We start from the raw sequence: 20,357 nt of genomic DNA, 5'->3' as shown, positions 1-20,357 counted from the left end.
GGAAACCAGACTGGAAAATCCACTTACATTGCATTTTAGTCATACACCTTTGCATTTTAGTCATAAATTAAAAAGACTGTGGGTGTTGTGACTAACTGACAGAAAGTAAATTGAGCCACTACGTGGTGTTTACCATGGGGTAAACTGTTGCCTCTCCTGATTTTTAATTGGAGGTTAACTTTGGCACACTCCACTATAAACAAGTCCAGGCACTAAAAACAAAGAGGCAAGGAATCATTTCATGGATGCATTCCTGTAGTTCATCGAGTATTCATCACTTACATTGCCCAGATATATTGTCAAAGGTGATAAACACACACATATCAGTAACAGTAGTCTGATATTCTGCTCCATGCCTCATCACAGAGGTACCCAATCCTGATTCCAAGGAAAGCAACAGAGCAGTGTGCAACCATATCCAAGAACATGAAAGGTCTGGCTTTAACTCTCAGAAGCCTTCCTGAGCAAGTTTAGCAAAACAGCACCCTGATCCTGGCCTCCATTTCTATTCACCTTCCATATAACTGCACACACATACAAAAGTGACTCTGAACTAGATATGGAGTGACCCAGCAACACTTCACCACACCTCCTACATAACACCAGAAGGCCTCGTGGCAAACACCCCACTCACTTGCTGTCTCTCTCCCAGTCAGGATGCTGACAGATCACACACACAAAAAAAAGCTACTGCAAGAAAGGGTCCTGGCAGAAAAGTGATGGCAAATCCCAGAACAGAGCGCTACAGGATATATAAGTAGTCTCAGACTGACCAGCTGGCAAGACTGTCACATTTCAGGCAGTACATACATGAGCATGCCCAGCTTACTTGGAGTTGTACTGGGGCTCAAGCAGACATGAAGAGACATAAATATCTCAGTTATAATTATATAAATACTTTGAAAAACAGAGGCTGTTATTTTTTTTAGCTTATCAGGCTGTTACTCTCTTGCATTGTTACTTTGCAAAGTATGTTATTCTCCCCCAAAAATTAAAACACGACACCCTTAATCACAGGTTGCTCCCACTAATAAATCACCTATTTAATATGTTTATATGGGCTCTTTTCCACAGTACGAGTCATGTTGAAATTGCCCTAATTAAAATATCTCTATTTATTTGCATGACTAATCAGTACTTATCTGTAACATGGCACTTTATATCTTCAAAGCAGTTCAACTGCATATAAAATGATTATCTGAAAACTTGCCCAAAAATGCATCTTGAAATCTGATGCAGAGACTCAGCTATTGCTTCCTAAAATAACTACTGGCTTTATGTGCACTGTGAATCATAGTGAGGGCAGTACTGGCAGGTCTGAAAAAGCACATGTGTTACTTATGGAAAGAGTAAGTATTCCACAGAAGAGATCAAGGCAGCAGACCAGACAGCGTTCCTTGATGACGTGGAAAAGCAGATGGCTCAGTCCTCTGAGTGGTAGTAAAGAAAAAGCCTGTCCCACTTCCCACCATGCTTTTTGCCTAAAAGAGCTGTCACACTCATGTGCAAATGAAGTCCCACATCCCTAAAATTTCTTGCAAGAGACTTGCCACCATTCTTTCACTTCCTCCTTTTTGGAGCTTTCTGCAGACTTGAATGTCAAAATATTCAGGACATCTGGTACTGCTTTCTGGAGACTCTGGCCACTGATGATTTTCACTGCATGAGAAATTAATTTCTTGGTGCCATGACGGATGTGTGTCTCCCCATAAAGTTCATAACCCTGGGCCACCCACTGGTTGAAAGAAAATGAAGGTGGGTACTTTTTTGCTTCACAGCTTGTTCTAACAAGGAACTTATATACAGAAACAAGCTACTTCCATAAGCACAGAGCTGCTAGAGCTGCTCTACCTGTCTGCAAGTTATTTTCCTTTTTAAAAATTAAAAATTACATTCAAAATGGCAGGGATGTGGGGATGTGTCTCTCAACTCTATCAGGAAGCAGTATAAAAGAGCAGGTTTTGTAGGTCTATTGTCTTGATTTTAAAAGGCCAGACTATATTTTAGAGCTATCAATATGCTTTCCCTTGTCAGAAGTGTAGCACCATTACTAATACCTTCCTTCTATTAAGAGAAAACCCCCACAGTTCTTCAAAACAAAAAGTGGTGGTTTTGAAATGTTCCACAAGTGCCTCAACAATTGAAAGAACAATAATGGTAATTTTTGATGATGCTTTTACTCTAGATAAGTATAAAATTACTGAATCTGAATGTTATTGCTCCCTGTCCCTCTTTCCTGTGTGGTAGCCCTGAACTGCATCTTCTCATGCATTCATTTGATTGCTTCCAGGTCCTTTAAACATCCAAATTTCACCAGGGTTATGGTGAAGTGTGCATGATGGCTTTTATCCAGAAGGGCCTGAAAGCACTTGATGAACTCTAGCAGCATGCAATCACACACAGCCGACTCACATCTCTGCAAATTCACAAGGTTGTAGAGACATCAAGAGATCATTAAGTCTGTCCCTCCCAGCAGGATCAATTATACTTGGGCTATTTCTGACAGAGGCCACCTAACCTGTTCTTTAAGACTTCAAATAATGGAGGTTCCACAGTTCCCTTCAGCATCTTAAACCAGTGCTTAACTCTCCTTGACATCAGATTTTTCAACCAAATTCAAGCTCTCTGCTGTAATTCAACCTTATTGTCTCTTGTCCTATAAATTTCTTACATAAATCTTTAATGTTTGTTCTTATGACACAAATGCAGTCATCCTTTCTTAAGACTATGCAACATAGTTTGATTTGGTATTTTCTCAAAGGCCAGTGTTTTCTGGGCTGTTGCCCCCTTGCTGAAACTACCTGCTGTGGTAAGTACTTCAGGTTATTGCAGGCACTGCCAGCCCTATAATGACAGTCACCAAAAGGAATGGAAGTGCCCCCCTTGCACAGTTAATGAGAGGTTCTCTTGAAGAATCTGCTAAGAATCAGAGCCCCAGCTCTTTTTTCCTGTTCTGTTTTGGTTAGAAATACAAGTAATTTGCCATCAATTCCCAGGCAGTTCATTACTCACACTGACAGAGTCACACAGTTTGGTTCAGACTCAAAAGAAGATTTGAATGCCTGCTGGTTGTGTCCCTCTTCAGCTTTTGGAAAAAAGTACCCAAAGAAAAGTCAGACAATCAAGATCTGAGCAAAGCCTTTCTGCACTGCTTTTTCTATTCTGCTGCTCTTTAGACCTTTTCAACTATACTAATAAATACAATATAGAACAATTAAATCCCCAGCCCATTACGCTCAGGAAGTTAAAACTACAAGACAAGGCCTGATAAAAAAAAAAAAAATCTTACCATCTAACTAGGTAAGACAGACTGTAATAAAGAGGTAGATCATTACAAAAGAAGAAAAAAGCTTCCTCACCAATGTCAATATAAACAAAATATCCACCAAAAAATAGGTACATCCTAAATTAGAAAACTAAGGATGGAGCTGCAGGGAGTATGTGTGGGGTTTTCTGCAAAACCACTGTTCCCCCCAACCCTGTCACATGCCTGTCCCATTCCTGACCTGGGAGTTTTTTCAGCACTAAACAGCCCTTCATTACCACTGAGCTTCAGCAGGCAAACATAAATTGGGTAACATGACCAGCACAAGAGAAATTGAGTTACCATTTTTTGGCTGGTGACTGAGGCAACAAATCTCATGGTTCACCTCATTTCAAGAGGGGAGCAGGAGATACAGAAGCTACCAAGTCTGAAGGACTTCCAGCCCTAGCACATATCTCATGTCTTCCCCCATGAAGAACTGCTTGAAATATAACTTATAATAAACAAATAATGCCTAAAATGTTCATAAAGCATTATTACTTAAAATAAAAACACTTTATAACCTAATTGCAATATATATTGCCTCTTCAATCCTCTTAATATAGTTTTAACTTACCACAAATTTAGAGAGGTCTCAGGAAAACCATAAAGTTTGCACACATGAAGCAATAGCTTCTCCCCCCACCCTGGAGACTCCTTTCTTCCTTTTTTCCTCCCCCACCCAAGCCCTGAATACAGGAAGAGAGATCACCAGCTGCCTGATGAAGAAAACAACTACCAAATAGTGTGCATCATTCAGATGGCTTGGATGATTCAGCTTTTCCATGTGAACTTTAAGTGGCACAAATAGTGCTTTGTGCATTTCTGAATCAAGAGTGTATTTAATAGTCCAAGAACATAACACAATTTCTACTTGAAGAAAAACTTTTCATCTGAAATACAGCTGCATATCTGTTACCTTACAATGGTTCCAGTTCTCAAACCAATCAATAATTACTTCTGCCTGTGCATATGGTAACACAGCATCTTCAGCCTTTAAAAATACAGTTCCTATTGTTCTCAAAAGTTGAACTGAGTAGGACAGTGAAAAGAGGATCTAGTGACGAGCTTATAATTTTGAAAGCCACTTGATGTGATGTGCATTGGTTTTAGAGTGGGAGGGCTGGGAAGGAACAGAAAACTCAGGTGTAGCAAGCAATCTGCTCTCCCAAAATACAACAGCACAATAATACAGCAGCAGCTTGATCATAAGCATCCCACAGTTACCTTTCATTGTCAAGAAACTTGTAGGAGAATAATATTAAAAGTTTCCAGACAGTAGGCTGAGATATGAAACCCCACAAAAACACAAAACACTCACACATTTACTTTGTGTATTTTTTGTTTAGCACTGCTCATATAAAGAATTAGTGCCTGGTTTTACTTCTCTAGTTTCTTTGGCCCTTATTAATTTGTTCAAATGTTCATTTGAATCTTCTTCATCAACAAGATCCTATTTTCATTTCACCCTTTCAATCATAAATCAGAAACAGCTCTAATCAATTAATCAGATTTGACACAAAAAGTAGAAGGAAGTACTCAGACCTAGTGCTGAGGACAAAATATTTTGCCTGACAAACCCTGTTTACTTAGTGGGAGAATTTCTTATTTATGCTCAAGTACAAAAGCAGCACAAGCATGTTGAACACAACACTGCCTTCTGCAGGCACCCAAGTGTGACAATGCCAAAACTGCCTGAGGTGCTCAGCAAGGGCACCTTAAGCAAAGGGAGGAGGTAGCAACAGACTGAGCAGACTAGTCATCACTGGAAATACCTAAAGACCTAGAGAAAACAACAGAAATGTTGCTTGGCCTGTGCTTTCAACAATGGAAACAAGCCTTTGGGGTCATGTAGTGTGCCTCCTTCCACTAGGGAAGCACCTGGAATTTTGTCTTGGGGGTGCCAACTAGGCAAGAGTACTGGAGAGCAACCAGAGCACAATGTTTTGGCAGCATCTCTTCTCCCACTAATGGCTTTTGTATGTTTTTGTGATTTTATAACTGACTTTCACTTCATTTTAAAATGTAGGCATGTTACACACATCCAACCAAAAAGCTTGTATCAAACTAGTCAGGGTGATGCAATTCTCACAGCTCCTGCCCTGAGACAACGCTGCCAGAGCCAGCCTCACTAGCAAAGATGTCTATCTTCACAGCCAGCTACATGAACAGCAAATACTGTGTGAGACCAGATGGTGTCCAAAATCTTCTGCATTTTGAAAACACACCAAATGCTTCATTGCAAACTAGATGAAAAATCCACATTTGCAAGAGTGACCTGTGGGACAAGTCATATGCTTTGGTAACCGTGCTGTGATTCAGGTTTTTTGAACTTCAGACTTCTGGTGATGTTTGTTTTCACTCCTTGACATTTCTTGATAGGGAGAAAGATAGCAGGAGTACTTCTCATCATAGCTTCCCATCACACCTCCCCCTCGCTTTGGTCAACCACTGGGAAAATGAGTCACGATCTGAAACCTGAGCCTCTTCCACATCCCTCTAAAAGCCTTGTTTCCCACACAGACCACATCCATTCCACGCACAGCAGCCAGCCACGGTCAGTACAGGTCAAATACATTTCTTGTGACCAGACTCACCCATGTGGGAGCACCCTGGGGTATATGCCTGACTGCCTCCCCCACACAGCCCCAGCTCACTTGTCCCCTTCGCTTTAGTAAAGGCCTTTCTGTGCAGCACTAGGTGAAACATGCCTGTGCCGTGCAGAGAGCTCATGTGCTGCCAAACCTTTTTGGTTCTTAGATAATGGCTCCCTCATGTTACCTCTGTGCTAACACTGTGCGACACATCGTGTCACTCCTCAATGTTCCCACACTTCCACAGGAAAACCAGCTTTGCAAATCATGTACCTTGTCCCATTAGCCTTTTATTTGGAGGCTTGTCACTGCTATCCTGAGCATGAGAGGGAAGAGAGGGGCTGCTGCTTTAGATGATGAGTTTCCCCTAGCCTTCTTGTCTCTCCACCCCACATAGCCACTGCACAGACAGCAGGAGAGGGCAGGCAGGGAAGGGCAGGACGTCCACACCCATCTCTCCAATGCAGCCTATGAATCCAGTGTTATAAAACTCAGAAAGAGGAGAAAAAAACCAGACCTTTCTTCCTATCCAGTGATAAGAAGCTGATGTGTCTGGACCTAAAGTACCAAGGACTGCTTGGGGTGGTCTAAGTAACTTCAAAGCAGAGTCTAAGCCAACAGCTTATTAAGCAGAGAGGAATTCTTACACGAATCAAGAACTTGGAAATGTTGTCTTGTGGGCAGCACAATTTTTGCTGGAGGGCTCTGATCAAAACTATCTCGGACATCAAAACAAACTGATTATGCTATAAATATTAAAGACTTTATAGCTGTTTGTTTGTGAAATAAATTCTTGGACAGTCCCTTAGCATTAATGTAGGGAGGAAAAGGTCAGAGAGGAAAGACATAGGAAAAGGGAAATAATTAATTTAGGACATAATTTATTTTGCTCTCATCCTACTCACTTACAGGAACTTATACCAACTTCCCCCCAGAAACCAGTGGTCAAGAAATATGCCAGACAATATTAAGACTTCTGTGCGTTCAGTGGGACATTCAGTAAAGTGGGAGAGTTTCAGCTAAAACTGTGTCACACCTAAGAAAGCCTTTGGTCATGCTCTGTGGAGACACATTTAAACACGACAGCTGCATTACAAGAATCTACAATATCTGAACTACAGCCCTCACTTTCTACTATCATGTAATAAAATCAAACAAATTACCCAAGATGCAGCCACTAAAGTTTGGCTGATCTTTTACCTTTTACTAAGGATGAAAATCCTTAGTTTCATTATTATTCATGAAGTTGTTATTCACAAGGCAGAAAATGTGTGGTTTTTTTCTTGTGTTTTGCTAATGGAGTTTTGTTTGGTTGGGGCTCTTTTACAGTTTACAGATTAAAATTTTATGGCTTGTTTGTGACTACTTGGCATTATGAACATTTTCACTGGAAATATGTGAGGATTTTATTAGAAACATTGGTACTGAAAACAGCTAATGGGGGATGAAAGTGGAAAACACATTAATAAGTAGCACTGAGAAGCATGCAGTTACTTGGGAAAAAAAATCCAAAGCATTAAATACGCAGTCAAAACAATAAATCTCAGTTTAGACTGTGGCATATTGTATGCCTCTCAGTAAATATTGCCCAAACAAAAAAGCCTCTAAGTAAAGGTCAAAAGGGTCTGAGGCTCCTCACCTGCAAAGGCACTCCCAGAGCACATCTAAACATGTGGTGGCTGAGCACCATCAGTCAGCACAGCCCAGTGATCCATCAGAATCTTGTCAGGTTTGCTCCACAGGTACATTTCAACAGTTCCTACTCTGGCTGCACTTACCAAGGAGGGTGTGGGGTGTCAGAAACAACCAACCAAAAAAGCCCAAGCAACTACCCCTCTCAGCTGAAGATGGCACAGTACACTGGACTGGACTTCTTGTGCTCTGATTCTTTGGCTGCTGTCTGGGATGGAGAACATTCACCCTCACCAGAGAACAACAGCAACCGCAATCAGAAACTGACCCCAAGGATTTCCCCTATAACTCAGTACTCTCTGGCACTTACTTTATGCCTAATTACTCCATCTCCATACTCTGTTAATCAATCACATAATTGTCTAAGATATCTTTACTGTCTCCCAAAAAATATATATTGGATAACTCCACAACCACTTAAGGGAGAAAGTCAGTGGCTTACATCATCCTGAATAACTGAGGTGACCACACAGGGAGGTTTAAAAAGAAATGTTTACATCTATTCTATGTCATGCTAAAACAAACACATTTCTCCCACTGGCAGGAACTGGAGGACACCCAAAGGTCTGGGTTTTTTTCCTCCACTGAGTTTGTAATCCATTCTTTTTCTTCTACTGGCAAAGAATGCAACAGACAACTCCTGCCTGTTTAATATCTAGTATGTATTAAAAAAAAATCCCAACTCTAAGTGATGTTGCAGCAGTAATATCGTTTTTAAATTTGACTTTCCACTTTTGGACAAAGTCCAGAATAACCCAAACTAACTAAGCTTTTGGACCACTGCACGACGCCCTGTGGGAATGACACAATCTTACCAGCAGTTGCTATCATAAAGGAAGACAAAACTGATGGTTAGGGACTTGCATTGTGCAGGCAACAGGATAAAGAGAGGTCACTATTTTAAACTGATGCAGCAGAATTTGTTGAAATTACACACTGACAGCAGCTCTTGACTGCTTTTGTCAATATATCTTACAGCTCAAGGGTGGTGTGTGGAACTATATATAACTGCTTTGAAAGACTGCCCTTGTTTCATATTCCAGCATCATACAAATGTAGTGGTAGAAACAAATGTGCATGCTGCAGTTGTGTGGGGTGCTTTTTTTGCAGTTACTGCCACTCAGCTGAAGCAGCATTTGACACAACACAGACCCATACATTTAGCTTAGCCTGACCCCTCTTTTTTCATTCTCCAAACTGAGTTTTTTGGAGTGCTCTTTCCACATTTTAAGTGAATCACAGAATATGCTGAGTTAAGTCAGTGGCTTCCTCAAGAGCTCTTGACCATTACAAAAACCTTACAGCCTCCAAGGAGACAAAAGCATTCCTATGTGACAGCCACAAAGAGCATGTGCTCCATAACCACAGCATGTGCAAAGTAAAGCTCAGGCTAAGCAAAGAAAGAAGCCACAGTTGTACAGCAGGACAAAGGACACAACACTTCTTTCCCATTGCCCACAAGCATTTCTATCTCACACTTTTCAATGGTGCACTAGGATGTATGGTGGAAATTGGGGATGAATATTTTAGTGCAGAAAACTCAAGCAGAAGCCAACATTCACACTCCTCTGAGCTACCAATCCTGCTGGCAAAGGCATTTCTAAGAATGCATGAGCATGAAAGCCTTTCTCCTTGGATCATGTGTAAGATATTCCAAAAATTGAATGATGAATGCAGGAAAGCTCCTAGGAAAGTAAAACCTGCAAAAAAAAAGGGTTTGAGCTGAATTAATCAAGATCTAAGTTAAAGCCTGATGAGGGGTTTAACTTGGTCTATTCAGGATGTGATTGCAGATATAGAGCAATTTGTGAAGACTGCCTGGTGGCAGTGTAATAAAACAGGATGCAAGATTTGGACTAAAGAAACATTTATGCAAGAAGAAAAGACTTTTATCTTCTCCAACTCTAAAGCTAGTCTTTACCATCTGTTTCCTGGCTTGGTTAAGTTTTGGATTTTTACTCTCTCTCCTTTCTGTTCATCTAGCACCAAGACTATGGAGCACGTTGCTCGTAAAACAGGCCCTGCTTATGAGGAAGGAAAAGTTATTGGCTCATTGATTAGAACAAAACAAGTATAATACTCTCAGTACTGTGTTCACCTCTGTTGGTCATCCAGAATTCAAACACTGATTAATTTAATTGTCCATGAATACTAGAGGAAACACATGGCTTGGAGAATTGCCCTGCACTCTGTCTCTACAAGCCATTAGTGTTCATTTTTATGTCCTATTTCCTCTCACACATTGCCATCCAAAAAAGGACTTTTTTTTTTTTTTGCAATGGTTATGTAAGAGAAACCAAAGGTATTGGCTTTCATGTAGTCTACAGACTTCAACAGAAGCCTGCTCAATATTCCAAAAGTGCACGACCCCCACTATACATATATGCAACAGTACTAAATATTATTTTCCATTTTTGTGGGGTTTATGATCTTTTCCAATTAACTGCATTGTTTTTCCACCATGACAGTGTTTTCAGAGTATTGTGGAGTACTGTACCATGGCAGGACATCTGGAAATGTACATGGTACTCATTAGGGAAGTCAGTCTAGGTACAGTTTTTGACTGGATAGATACACGTACCTTCAACATCAAGAGATGAGCCAAGTTTTAGTATAATAGCAGAATTTTTTGCAGGTTAGGCCAGAAGGATATCAGCTGTGATTTATTCCTAGATCTGTGGGAGTTTTTTTTACCCCTAAACTGTAGAGCATCCTCTATATTCACTACACACAATAAGAAGTTAAGCATAATGGCCCCCATTCATTTCTTAAGTACAGAAAACACAACACTGAAGATGAGCAGAACTTCCATTTTAAAAGTCTTGTTTGGACAACACCTTCAGAACAGTTCAGCCTCTTTGAGGCTGGACTACACTACACCACAGAGCCCACAACATGGCAGTTTCAGCCCTTTTCTTGGAGGCAGGACCAAACTGTGTCAAGGTTCAGCTGCACAGCGGCAGTTCATGTCTAGTACAGACTGCCATCTCGGGGAGTGGAGGAGTGTGCCAGAAGACAGACATGTCTGCTTTGATCAGAAAGGTCCAAACCAGCCTCTCCAGTCATCAGTGAGTCACAATCAAACACAATTAATTGAGAAGTGAATGAAACGCCCTGTCTCTCTTTGTGGGGCTGTAGCACAACTTCATCAGCTCGTTGCAGCAGAATGGTGACATCTTCACAGACAGAATTACAGTGTGTTTTTAATATCCTGTTATCACATGTGATTCCTGCCCCAATCCTGTGTGCAAACTAGCATTTAACTCCCCTCCTTCCCCACGAATGATTAAATACAAATCCTTCTTTTCAGCAAGACCAAAGGAGTAGAGGCTGTTGGCAGTGTATCATCTACAAAAATAGTTAGTCTTATAATTAGAAGGTAATACAAAATCTTATTTTCTTTTCATTTGACTAAGCTGTGCCCAATACTTCAATACAGGAAGGTACAAACTCTATCTGTTTAAATGTAAAAATATATACAACTATATTTAACATTTAAATAACTTTAAACACAACTGTTTGCATACTAACAATCATATGTACATTCCTTCTTAAACAATACCTCTTTAATATCCTTCTCTTTTGTTAAACAAGTTTTATTTTCCTCCCAAAATACCCAAGGCTACTTTAAAATTCTGGAGGGGTAAAAATTAGAGCTATATAGAAAATAGCAAGATGTCTTACAATTGTAGTGTATGATAGCACATATTTTTCATAAAAACAACACATCATTCAAAAACTGAACCACCGTAAAAGTTCTCGTAAGTCCAACAGGACTGTCTTTAAAGGTTACTTTGGTTAACAGCAAGTCATTCTTAAACAATTAAGGAAAAAATATAGATTCTTTCACCACCTCTACAGATGCATTTCCTTGGCTTGTTGTAGCAATCCATATACCTTTACAGATGAGCACTGCAGTTGTTCAGTGCTCCTTATTTGTACTGTGATTTCAAATAAAATAGATTATATATATAAGGTTGGATTGATTTATAATTAAATTAGTCCAACTTCCTAAAATCTCTGAATAAGAGAACTCTCTTCCTAAGACTTCATAGGAACTCTGGATATCAGAGAAAGAATGGTAACACCACTACTTCTTCCTCACAAGGTTGATCTCATGCAGTACTTGAAACAGCATCACCAAGTTGCATGAAACTGCTGTTTCCCTGCTTATTTTCCCAGTCAGGAGAGTGACAACTTCTGTGAGCTCTTCATACTCTGACACCCTGCCAGTTCCACCAGCCTCTGAGCATTCAGACAACTAAAGTGCCACTGGACTTCACAGTAATAATGCAATGCTTTCCTCTGAGTCATTATGCATTTTCCAGGTCACTTGTGGCCTCTACCTCACTGAAATTTTACTCATTTCCATGGGAATAAATGCCTTCAGTTTTTGGCCAGGCAGAGGAACTTGGTCTTTCTTGCCTCCTTGCACTATGAAACCCTCTGTTCCATCAAAAATGACAAACAAAAAGGCTAAAGTGTGAGATTCTCCAGGAAAAGAATACTGCATTAGTCACTGTGTGTCAGTTAAGCTGCAGAGTAGAGAAGTGTGACCGACGAGCAAAGGCACTTGGTGACAGCGCTGGGGACAAGTCAGTGAGTCAACAGTTTCAGTCTCGTGAACCAATTGACCAGCAGCGAGGGCTCTGCCGAGGAGGATTTTGTGGATGATGTGACCGATGATTTTTTAGCACCTTCCTCTTGGAAAGGAATTGTTGCACTGTTGTGGAGGTCTGCATTCATAAAGCACCTGCTGCCTCGAATATAATCTGTTCCCCTCACTAACTGCTTGTCAGACACTGGCCTGGAGAGCGGGTGCTGCGTGCAGGGGCTTTCCTCAATGATCGGGGGTATCCTTTCATTGCTGAAGTACCTGCAGAGGACATCTTCACCTGTACAAACAGGAGGGGGAAAACCAATTATTGCTGACTTCAAAACCCTCCATTAACATTTTCCATTTTTATAAAAGTATTCTGGTTACACTTCAAATACCTAGATCTGGGGTTTTGTTCATAAAATACCTGGACATAAGCAGCTATCAATAGATTCACAGCTTTTTGCATCCTTAATTTTTTTTAAGTGACACAATAATGAAATAAATCCATGCACAGAGGAGATACCATTTGACTGTTATATTCCAGATTCACACACACCAAAAATGATGATACAGACTACCTTCATGCAAATCATTATCATAGGTGATATTTAACAAATCTTCTTCTAATGTGTTATTCAAAATGCTGAAGAGACCAGAATTGAATCCATAAACTTCTCAGTATAACTCATGAGTAGCTTAAAAGCTACTATCATTACTTTGGACAAGAAAAATTAATTTTGCAGGTGAAAATATAAGCACTTCCCTCCCCGATTTTGACCAGTGATTCATGATGCTTTCTCTGTTTTAACTCTTCCCCAGACACCTGACCAAGGCAGCTGCTGCTAAAAAAATCCTGCTGGACTAGGCAGGCCTTTGGTTCTGATCCAACACAGCTTAAATCCAATCCTGGAGCACTTAGGTACATTTCAAGCATTAAAAAAAGGCAACACAAAACGAAAGGTAAAACCAAACAAAAAAACCACACACACAAAAACCAGCCCTGCCACCTGGTGATTGCTCTGTTAGTATCCCTCCAGGTTGATGCTTCTCAGTATCAACTTCTACTTTTACATGAAAATAATAGAAACCAGCTTTGATTTTACCTAGAATTAGACATTAGCTTTCATAACTGATTCCAAGAATAAACTAGTCACCCTTATTTCCCATTCTAACAGGACTCAAATAGTCTTTCTGATGCAGAAGGTGGGAAGAGGAGAGTGTAGGAAGTAAAAAAGCCATCCAACAGAACACAAAATGTTATGAGCTTCTGTCTCTCTCCCATTCAGTGATGCCTGCAGAATATGTTCCTTTCTAACAGCAGTAGCAGTAAACAGCAGCTCCTAAAAGGCCCTACATTTTACATTTTGTGAACAAGCTTGCTTCTTTAACAGCCTCCACAGTGAGCTAAACAAAAAGACTTAGCACAAAAGTAGTTTCATGATCAATATTAAATGCAGTAGAAAGGGAAGGGGCTGTGTGCAAGAGCAAAATGTGCGATAAAATCACAAGTACAGATCTGCCCTAGTCATTCTAGCTAAATTTTAATGCTCACTACAAGATTTGAGTCCCATCACTGAATAGCCTCAGAAATTTCAGTTACCATCTGGCATTTCTGCTTAACCCAATAATGGTCACCTTGCATCAGTTCAGCAATATGCAAACTATAATCCTCCATTCCTAATTTAAACACTTTCATGTGGTTCACACCAAGGAGATTTTGGAGAGGAAGAGAATGAGGGATAAAACCTAAAACCTTGCCTTTTCTCCCTGATCCTCGTGGCCTAGAGAAGGGGTCTGCAGCTCCTATCCAGCTTCCATCAGCAGGCATTGACAAAGGACGAGGTTTTCCTAGAGACAACATAGAAAGTTAGAGGAGTTACATAAAGTTGAGGAAACCAATTTTTAAATTTTTGTTTTTCCCAGTTAAGCAAAGGAGAGATAAGCAATAAAGAGTTCAAATTGCAGAAAAAAAGAATATCTGAAGATAATTCCACTGGTGACATATAAGAAATCAGTGTGCTGAGATTAAACAGCCCTTCTCTTGCTCATTTAGAGCAGGAGTGGACATAATGTTATAAGCAAAATACATGTGGAAATGGTGCTCTGTAGCAGCAGACCCCAGCTGAATGACATTCATTAGAGAAATAAGAGTTTTAAGAGACATTATTTCAGATACAGAATTTCAGATTCACAATTTGTACAAATGGCCTTAATATCAATCAAGCCCAACAAGCAGTTTTCTAAGACAAATCATTTCAGGCTGATCAAAGCCCTTATCACAACAGTGATAACAAGAGAGGAATGAACTCACCGTAGGACTGTGTTTTTTCTCTCATTTTGGCTGGTAGGACATTTACTTCCATGGGATACCCAGGCAGCTGATCAGAATCAGCAATAGTAAACCTCCGCCTCCGGCTCTCCTGATCCAGAAACGAATTGGGAGACTCGGCGCCCTTGGACCCAGGCAGTGGCTGACTGCGTTTGCTGCCTCCTCCATACACAAAGCTCCCCTTTTCATCTCTGAAAGGACATGTCACTGCAGTTAGTGCCTTGAAAGAGTTTAAAGCTACAGACATGACTAGCTTTGAAAGATGCTTCTAGCAGCAAGTCATGCTCGTGACAACTGGCATTGTGCTGCAAACAAGCTGGAAGAAACCCCCAAGAAAGTCAGGTGATAGAAGACTTCATTATATTTAACAAGGAGAAAAGAAAGCCACCCTCCTCATGCTAATTTACTCTTAACAAGCCAGTAATTTAACACACTGAGAAATTCAGAGGCTCCACTCCAGCAAAAGATTTTGATAAACGAGACCTTTCTGTCCTGAGGGCATCAAAGCTCCTGATTCACCACCTACTCAAATACATAGCTGTGACTCAGGAGTGCTACACAAATTTATCCATCTCTGTATGTGTAATGGTAACAGCTATTACCTCCATCTGAGGGTCTCTGCCTTTCAGTCATTATAGGAGTTCAATACCTGTCACTAAATATTTACCACCTTCTCTCTCCCTCCTAACAGATTAATAGTGTGTGTATGTGTGTGTATATATATATATACACATACATATATTTTGATTAAATTCTGCAATTACTTTTGGAAGAGAAGCTACCCTTCAAGTTAAAATTTGCCTGGAGGTTTTTTCCCCTTCCTATATGTCACAATCTTATTGCTTGAAGCAACCATTAGCCAAGTCAGGCATAAAAACACATAGCTGACTGCCTAAGCACACATATACCCCAGTGTTCATAGCAGTCCCTGGACAGCACATCCCACTTGTCCAGCTCTCCAGCAAGAACAATGCAACAGCTCAGTGAATAGGAAGGAGCTATTTATGGAGATGCAGAGACCAAAAATTGCACTCAAGTGTTACACCAGAAATGTATGTATGTGGAGAGCTCTCCTACACCACCACCATGTGGAGACTGTGCCATGGGGAGGGAAACCAAACACTGCTCTGGAGCAGAGGAGATCTGTGCCAGGAAGGGAAGAGAGCAGGATGATGAGGGGGGAGAAAAGCAATCATCACACAAATGCACCACAATTTCAAGAGAAAAGCAAAACATGCAGAGGTCAAAATAGATGACCAAACAGAAGGCAAAAGAATTGTGCTTTCTCTTCTTCCTGCCTGCCATAGCTTCTCACATTTACTTTCTTTAAAAGTTAAAGTCAAGATGCCTTTCTCTTTCCATCCATCATCCAGGATGAATTTTAAATCTCGTATTGCGATTTCTGTCCTTTTCAACAGGGATTCAGGTCTAAAGGCATTTGAAGCTCGGTATGATTTTGTGTCTCTTTAGGAAAGATAAACTGAGCACCTGGACATAATTCACCTATGTGCCTGAGATATTTAATGATTTGAAGAAACAACTAAGGCATTCACCTGCTAAATCTATATGTTTGTTATTGTGCCAAAAGATTTTAAAATTTGAGGGTTTTTTAATAAGAACTGAGCATGTGTAACCATAAAAGCAAGGCAAGAGCAGGTAAAGGTGGGTCCAGCTTCAGTAAAGAGACCCTACCTAAGCAAGCCCCCCCCCCAAGTCCTGCCCCAAAAACCACAGTAATACCACCTCTGTCTCTGTATCAGCCCTTACATGGCAGGAGGCAAGTGCCCTCCCACAAGGCCTGCAGCAAAAGGTCACAGTTTCTGTGCTGGGCTACCTACATGTGACCTAAAATGTCAGGGAAGGCCAGGAAGCATGCCAGCCTTTCACATCTTGCCTGGAAACACTTTTTTCCCTCACATTCCCAGATCAGCTGGCAGGGTTCTGGCATGAGTCAATATGGACTTCAGAAGGAACAACAGTCAGCCTTACCATACACACCACTCTCCCTCCCACTGTGTATACAGGTCTGCATTTTTATAGCTTACACCACAGGATAAAAAAATAAGAGTTGATGTATTGCCTCTCCCTTCCCTTCAGTGGGAACATATTTGTTTTAAACAACTTGCAAGTTTAAAAATTTAACGTGATAGGCGTCATTTAACGTGACATTCTTTTCTAACTCCCACAGCAGTTACTCAAATTGCTAAAAAAGAAAAAAATCCATCAGTGAAAAATGTTAGGGACAAAAATTACTTCTCACTGTGTGCAGCTGGATTTAAACAGTGTCAGAAACATAACTCCACAACAAAACCAGAGAGGACACTGGGGTCATGTTCTGGGAACAACTCTGCTCTCTGTGGCACACAGTCTTCCAGTAATAAAATCTGCTACAATCCTGGTAGCATACACATGTAAGCATAAGTTCAAGCAATCCAACTCATTTAGGCAGCTAGAAACAAGTTTGAGATCTGCAGCTAATCTGTACAGAGCTCCAACAGAAGGCCAGCTCAGAAACAAGTGCAGTGAAGGAGGTTTCTGTGAGTGGTGCAGGTTTGTTTGCATACCGAGGAGAATATGGAACAGCTGGTGGAGGGGGTATGTACAGATCCAAAATGGCTGGCTTCTCCTTCTTCAGTGAGGTATCCACGGTGCTTTCTGGTGACTGAGTTGAAGCTGGTGAGGGACTGGTCTGAAATGTTAAACAGCTATCAAACATCTGAACATTCATTTATCATTCACAAAAAGATAACTTAATAATCAATAGCATCATTTTCATCCCCTAGTGAACTACTATCTCTGTGATATATGGACACTTCAAAAACTCTTAGAGTCCACATTTTCCTCCACCTCCAGTCTTGGCTAGCTTTACAGCCCTCCCACAGAAGTCCTATCATGGGTAATGTATTGCTCAAGCATATTTTGCTCTTTCCAGTTCTATTTTTCATGTAAATTCCACAGACATAAAAAACAACTGAGACAAAACCCCCTCTTTTATATTTAGATGTGTTAAAAGAAAGCAATTTGTTTAATACAGATATGATTAGCAAGCCTTGTGAAGCTGGCATATGCTACCTTTATTCCATACACTCCAATGCCTGGAGCACAGATAGGAATACAGTAAAGTTCACCATAGATTGAATCAATGGATATAAGGACCAGGGAAGCAAATTAAAAATACATTTGGCATTGCTCATCTTTGCACCTCACTTCTATAAATTCTCAGCACCTTTCTAGGTTCCTGTCTCCCTACAAGAGAGAAAAGGTTTCAAAGACCTTTATTCTCCAATCATTCCCTCCCCTAAGGAAACACTGCTGGACATAGCCAATAAGCCAGCCCCACCTCAGCTCTTCACACTGGAAGCACATGTCAGGCATGATGCCACAAAAACAGGACACATGCACTGGTGAAAGGAAGGATGAACAAGTAGTCAAGCATACATCTACCCATTTTGAGAGAAATCTGCTTTCATGGAGATTTGTGATAGCCACCAGCATTTTACAGGTTTAAATTACCCCCATGGCCATAGGGAGACCTGTATCACAACAGGAGGAGGAAGGGGAACTCTCCCTGGTTTTATTAATTTCAGATAATTAGTATAAATTCAGTTAGGTTGCTCACTCCTGCAAGCATTAAGCCCTAAGTTTCCTAATACAACATGCCATTCCTCAACATGGTTATTTAAGAATCACTTTGTCTGCTCAGTACCCAATCTGTGGATTGCCCAACAACCAAATCTTATTTAAACAAGTAGTTTAAATAATTTTTTTGAAAAAAATATTCTTTCTCCCCCTTCACTAGACTAAAAAGAGGACAAATATATGGAATAGACTTAAGCTATTTCAGCAAAAACATATTACTGTGATAAACAGAGAAAGCATTTATTTATTGCTCCACACTGATGAATTCCATACATATCAGCAGTTTTGCCTCAGATAAGTTCTCCCAGTGGCACACAGACTGATTAAAATATTCAGCACACCTAGTCCCTTTGTGTACCAAGAGGGCATTATCTGGTAGCAAGGAAACAGAAAAAAAAAAAAACCAAACGAAAAAACAAACAAACAAAACCACCAAACCACATTTTCATTTTTATTCCATAGGAGGACAGCCATTTCACCTAACCTGCCTTGACATATACTCAAACATCAGTACTTAGGGGCATTTCTGGGATTTTTCTTTTTTCCAGCTACAACCAAGGCATTCCCATCCTGAAATGAGAGTGCAGCTGGCGGGTTCTCACCTGGACCAAGGGTGGTTTCCAGCGCAGGTTCTTCAGAGGAGCAGGAGTGAAATGAAAAGAGCCGGTAGGACGTTTCTTAAGCAGCAGCCTAACACCAGCAGGATTCTCTCGCAACTTTGCCACCAGATTTTTTAGTTGCCATCCAACCTGGAAGAGAATAAAGACATCTTTTATTCAGCATTCATTTTCTGAAAGCAAACAAACAAGAAAAACCCAAACCTCCCAAGTTAGACAGCTTGTTTTGACATGAACCTAGAAGAAATAAAGGATTCCAAAAAAGCCATCTTAAGAATTTTTAAAAAATGGAAAGTTCTTTTTTTGCAAGGTTTTTCATTTTCTTTCCAAGTTCTCTACTTAAGCTGTAAACTAAATACTAAGATATCAAGCAGTGCTCTTTATACCTCAGATCCAGTCCTAGAAGGATGCATGGATATGCTCAAATTGACTAACACAGGGATTCAGAGTGAATTACTTTTGTCATATTTCTTTCTCACATTGAAAGGCATTGCCTAATGTGCTAAGCAAAAATGCAATCATTACATCCAGGTTCCCAGATGCAAATGATTGGACAATCATTTGCAAATTATTGTGGGGACATTTTAAAGCTCTTTATCTGCATTTCAGTGGACTGTAACAAGACATTTTAAACAGGTCTTAAACGCAACATGAACTATTTTAATATTATGCATAAAGCGCTTTTTACTGTATATTTATCAAAATATTGCAAATAATAAAATTTATCTTGAAAATAAAATGTTTAAAAGCCTCAAACATCAGAAATGAATGCCTCCTGACCCCATCCATGCAGACCCTGTGGTGCAGAGCAAGCATAAGGGAAGTTACTCACCACAGTTTGCTGATTAACCTGGATCACTTCGTCACCAGCGTGAATCTTCTGGGAGCGATCAGCAGGGGACTACAAAGAGGAAAACAAGAGTCATGTGCTGCATCAGGTCTCCCTCTGTCCCAAAACAACCCCCCACCAATCCAAGTCAAAGGTTGCATCAGCAATAATTTTCGCTATATGTAATTTTCACCTCTGCTGATGACTTGAGAAATGTAAATTAATGAATTGAATTATTTCTTTTTATGCTGGGGGAACTAAACAGAAAGAGAGAAGGCATAGCCCCCATCTGTTAAAGACCAAATTGTATTTAAGTCATGGGACAGTCTCCACTCTCCTTTTCCCTCCAGTTTGTACTATAGTTTTAGACAGTAGTGGAAGAGGCAGGAGGAGAATTTCTGCCCTAACACAACAACCATCTCAAAGAAATTTTATACAAATGTGTATTTATGTTAAAAAATACTTCAAGACTTTGAATGTACAGAACAAAGGATCAAAACCCTTCCAATCCACAAGATAGGTCCTTTGCACTTACTCTTTTTGTTTTCCAATGTAAATAGAAGCTTCTGACTTTAATGTGAAACTGCCTGCCTGAATCACCAAAGTCAGCAGATAAAAATACTTTCACAGACAGGTATTTTTCAAATACCTATCTAATAATAATACACTTTAAAATACAATTTTCTTGGAACAAAACCTAAGCTCTGGGGAGCCGTTAGCAAGAAACAGACAAGTATGTCAATATTTAGATTT

General features: G+C 40.2%; 1 protein-coding gene across 2 annotated transcripts in view; it reads right to left on the bottom strand.

Annotated features, from left to right (window-relative positions):
- Nucleotides 1-6,762: 6,762 nt before the first annotated feature.
- CNKSR3 (CNKSR family member 3) overlaps nucleotides 6,763-20,357 on the bottom strand; it is a 58,259-nt gene continuing 44,664 nt past the window's right edge. For both annotated transcript variants that reach the window (XM_066546947.1, XM_066546948.1), the window contains 6 exons: nucleotides 19,608-19,676; nucleotides 18,761-18,907; nucleotides 17,084-17,208; nucleotides 14,502-14,710; nucleotides 13,949-14,038; nucleotides 6,763-12,485 (listed from right to left, as the gene is read on the bottom strand). In XM_066546947.1, coding sequence (XP_066403044.1) covers nucleotides 12,187-12,485; nucleotides 13,949-14,038; nucleotides 14,502-14,710; nucleotides 17,084-17,208; nucleotides 18,761-18,907; nucleotides 19,608-19,676 — 939 coding nt within the window. In that variant the 3' untranslated portion in view covers nucleotides 6,763-12,186. The remainder of the gene's footprint in view (nucleotides 12,486-13,948; nucleotides 14,039-14,501; nucleotides 14,711-17,083; nucleotides 17,209-18,760; nucleotides 18,908-19,607; nucleotides 19,677-20,357) is intronic.

This window comes from Molothrus aeneus, chromosome 3, assembly GCF_037042795.1.
Source record: "Molothrus aeneus isolate 106 chromosome 3, BPBGC_Maene_1.0, whole genome shotgun sequence".
Taxonomy (NCBI): Eukaryota; Metazoa; Chordata; class Aves; order Passeriformes; family Icteridae; genus Molothrus; species Molothrus aeneus.
Note: the sequence above shows the minus strand (reverse complement) of the source record. Positions and strands in the feature narration are given on the sequence as shown.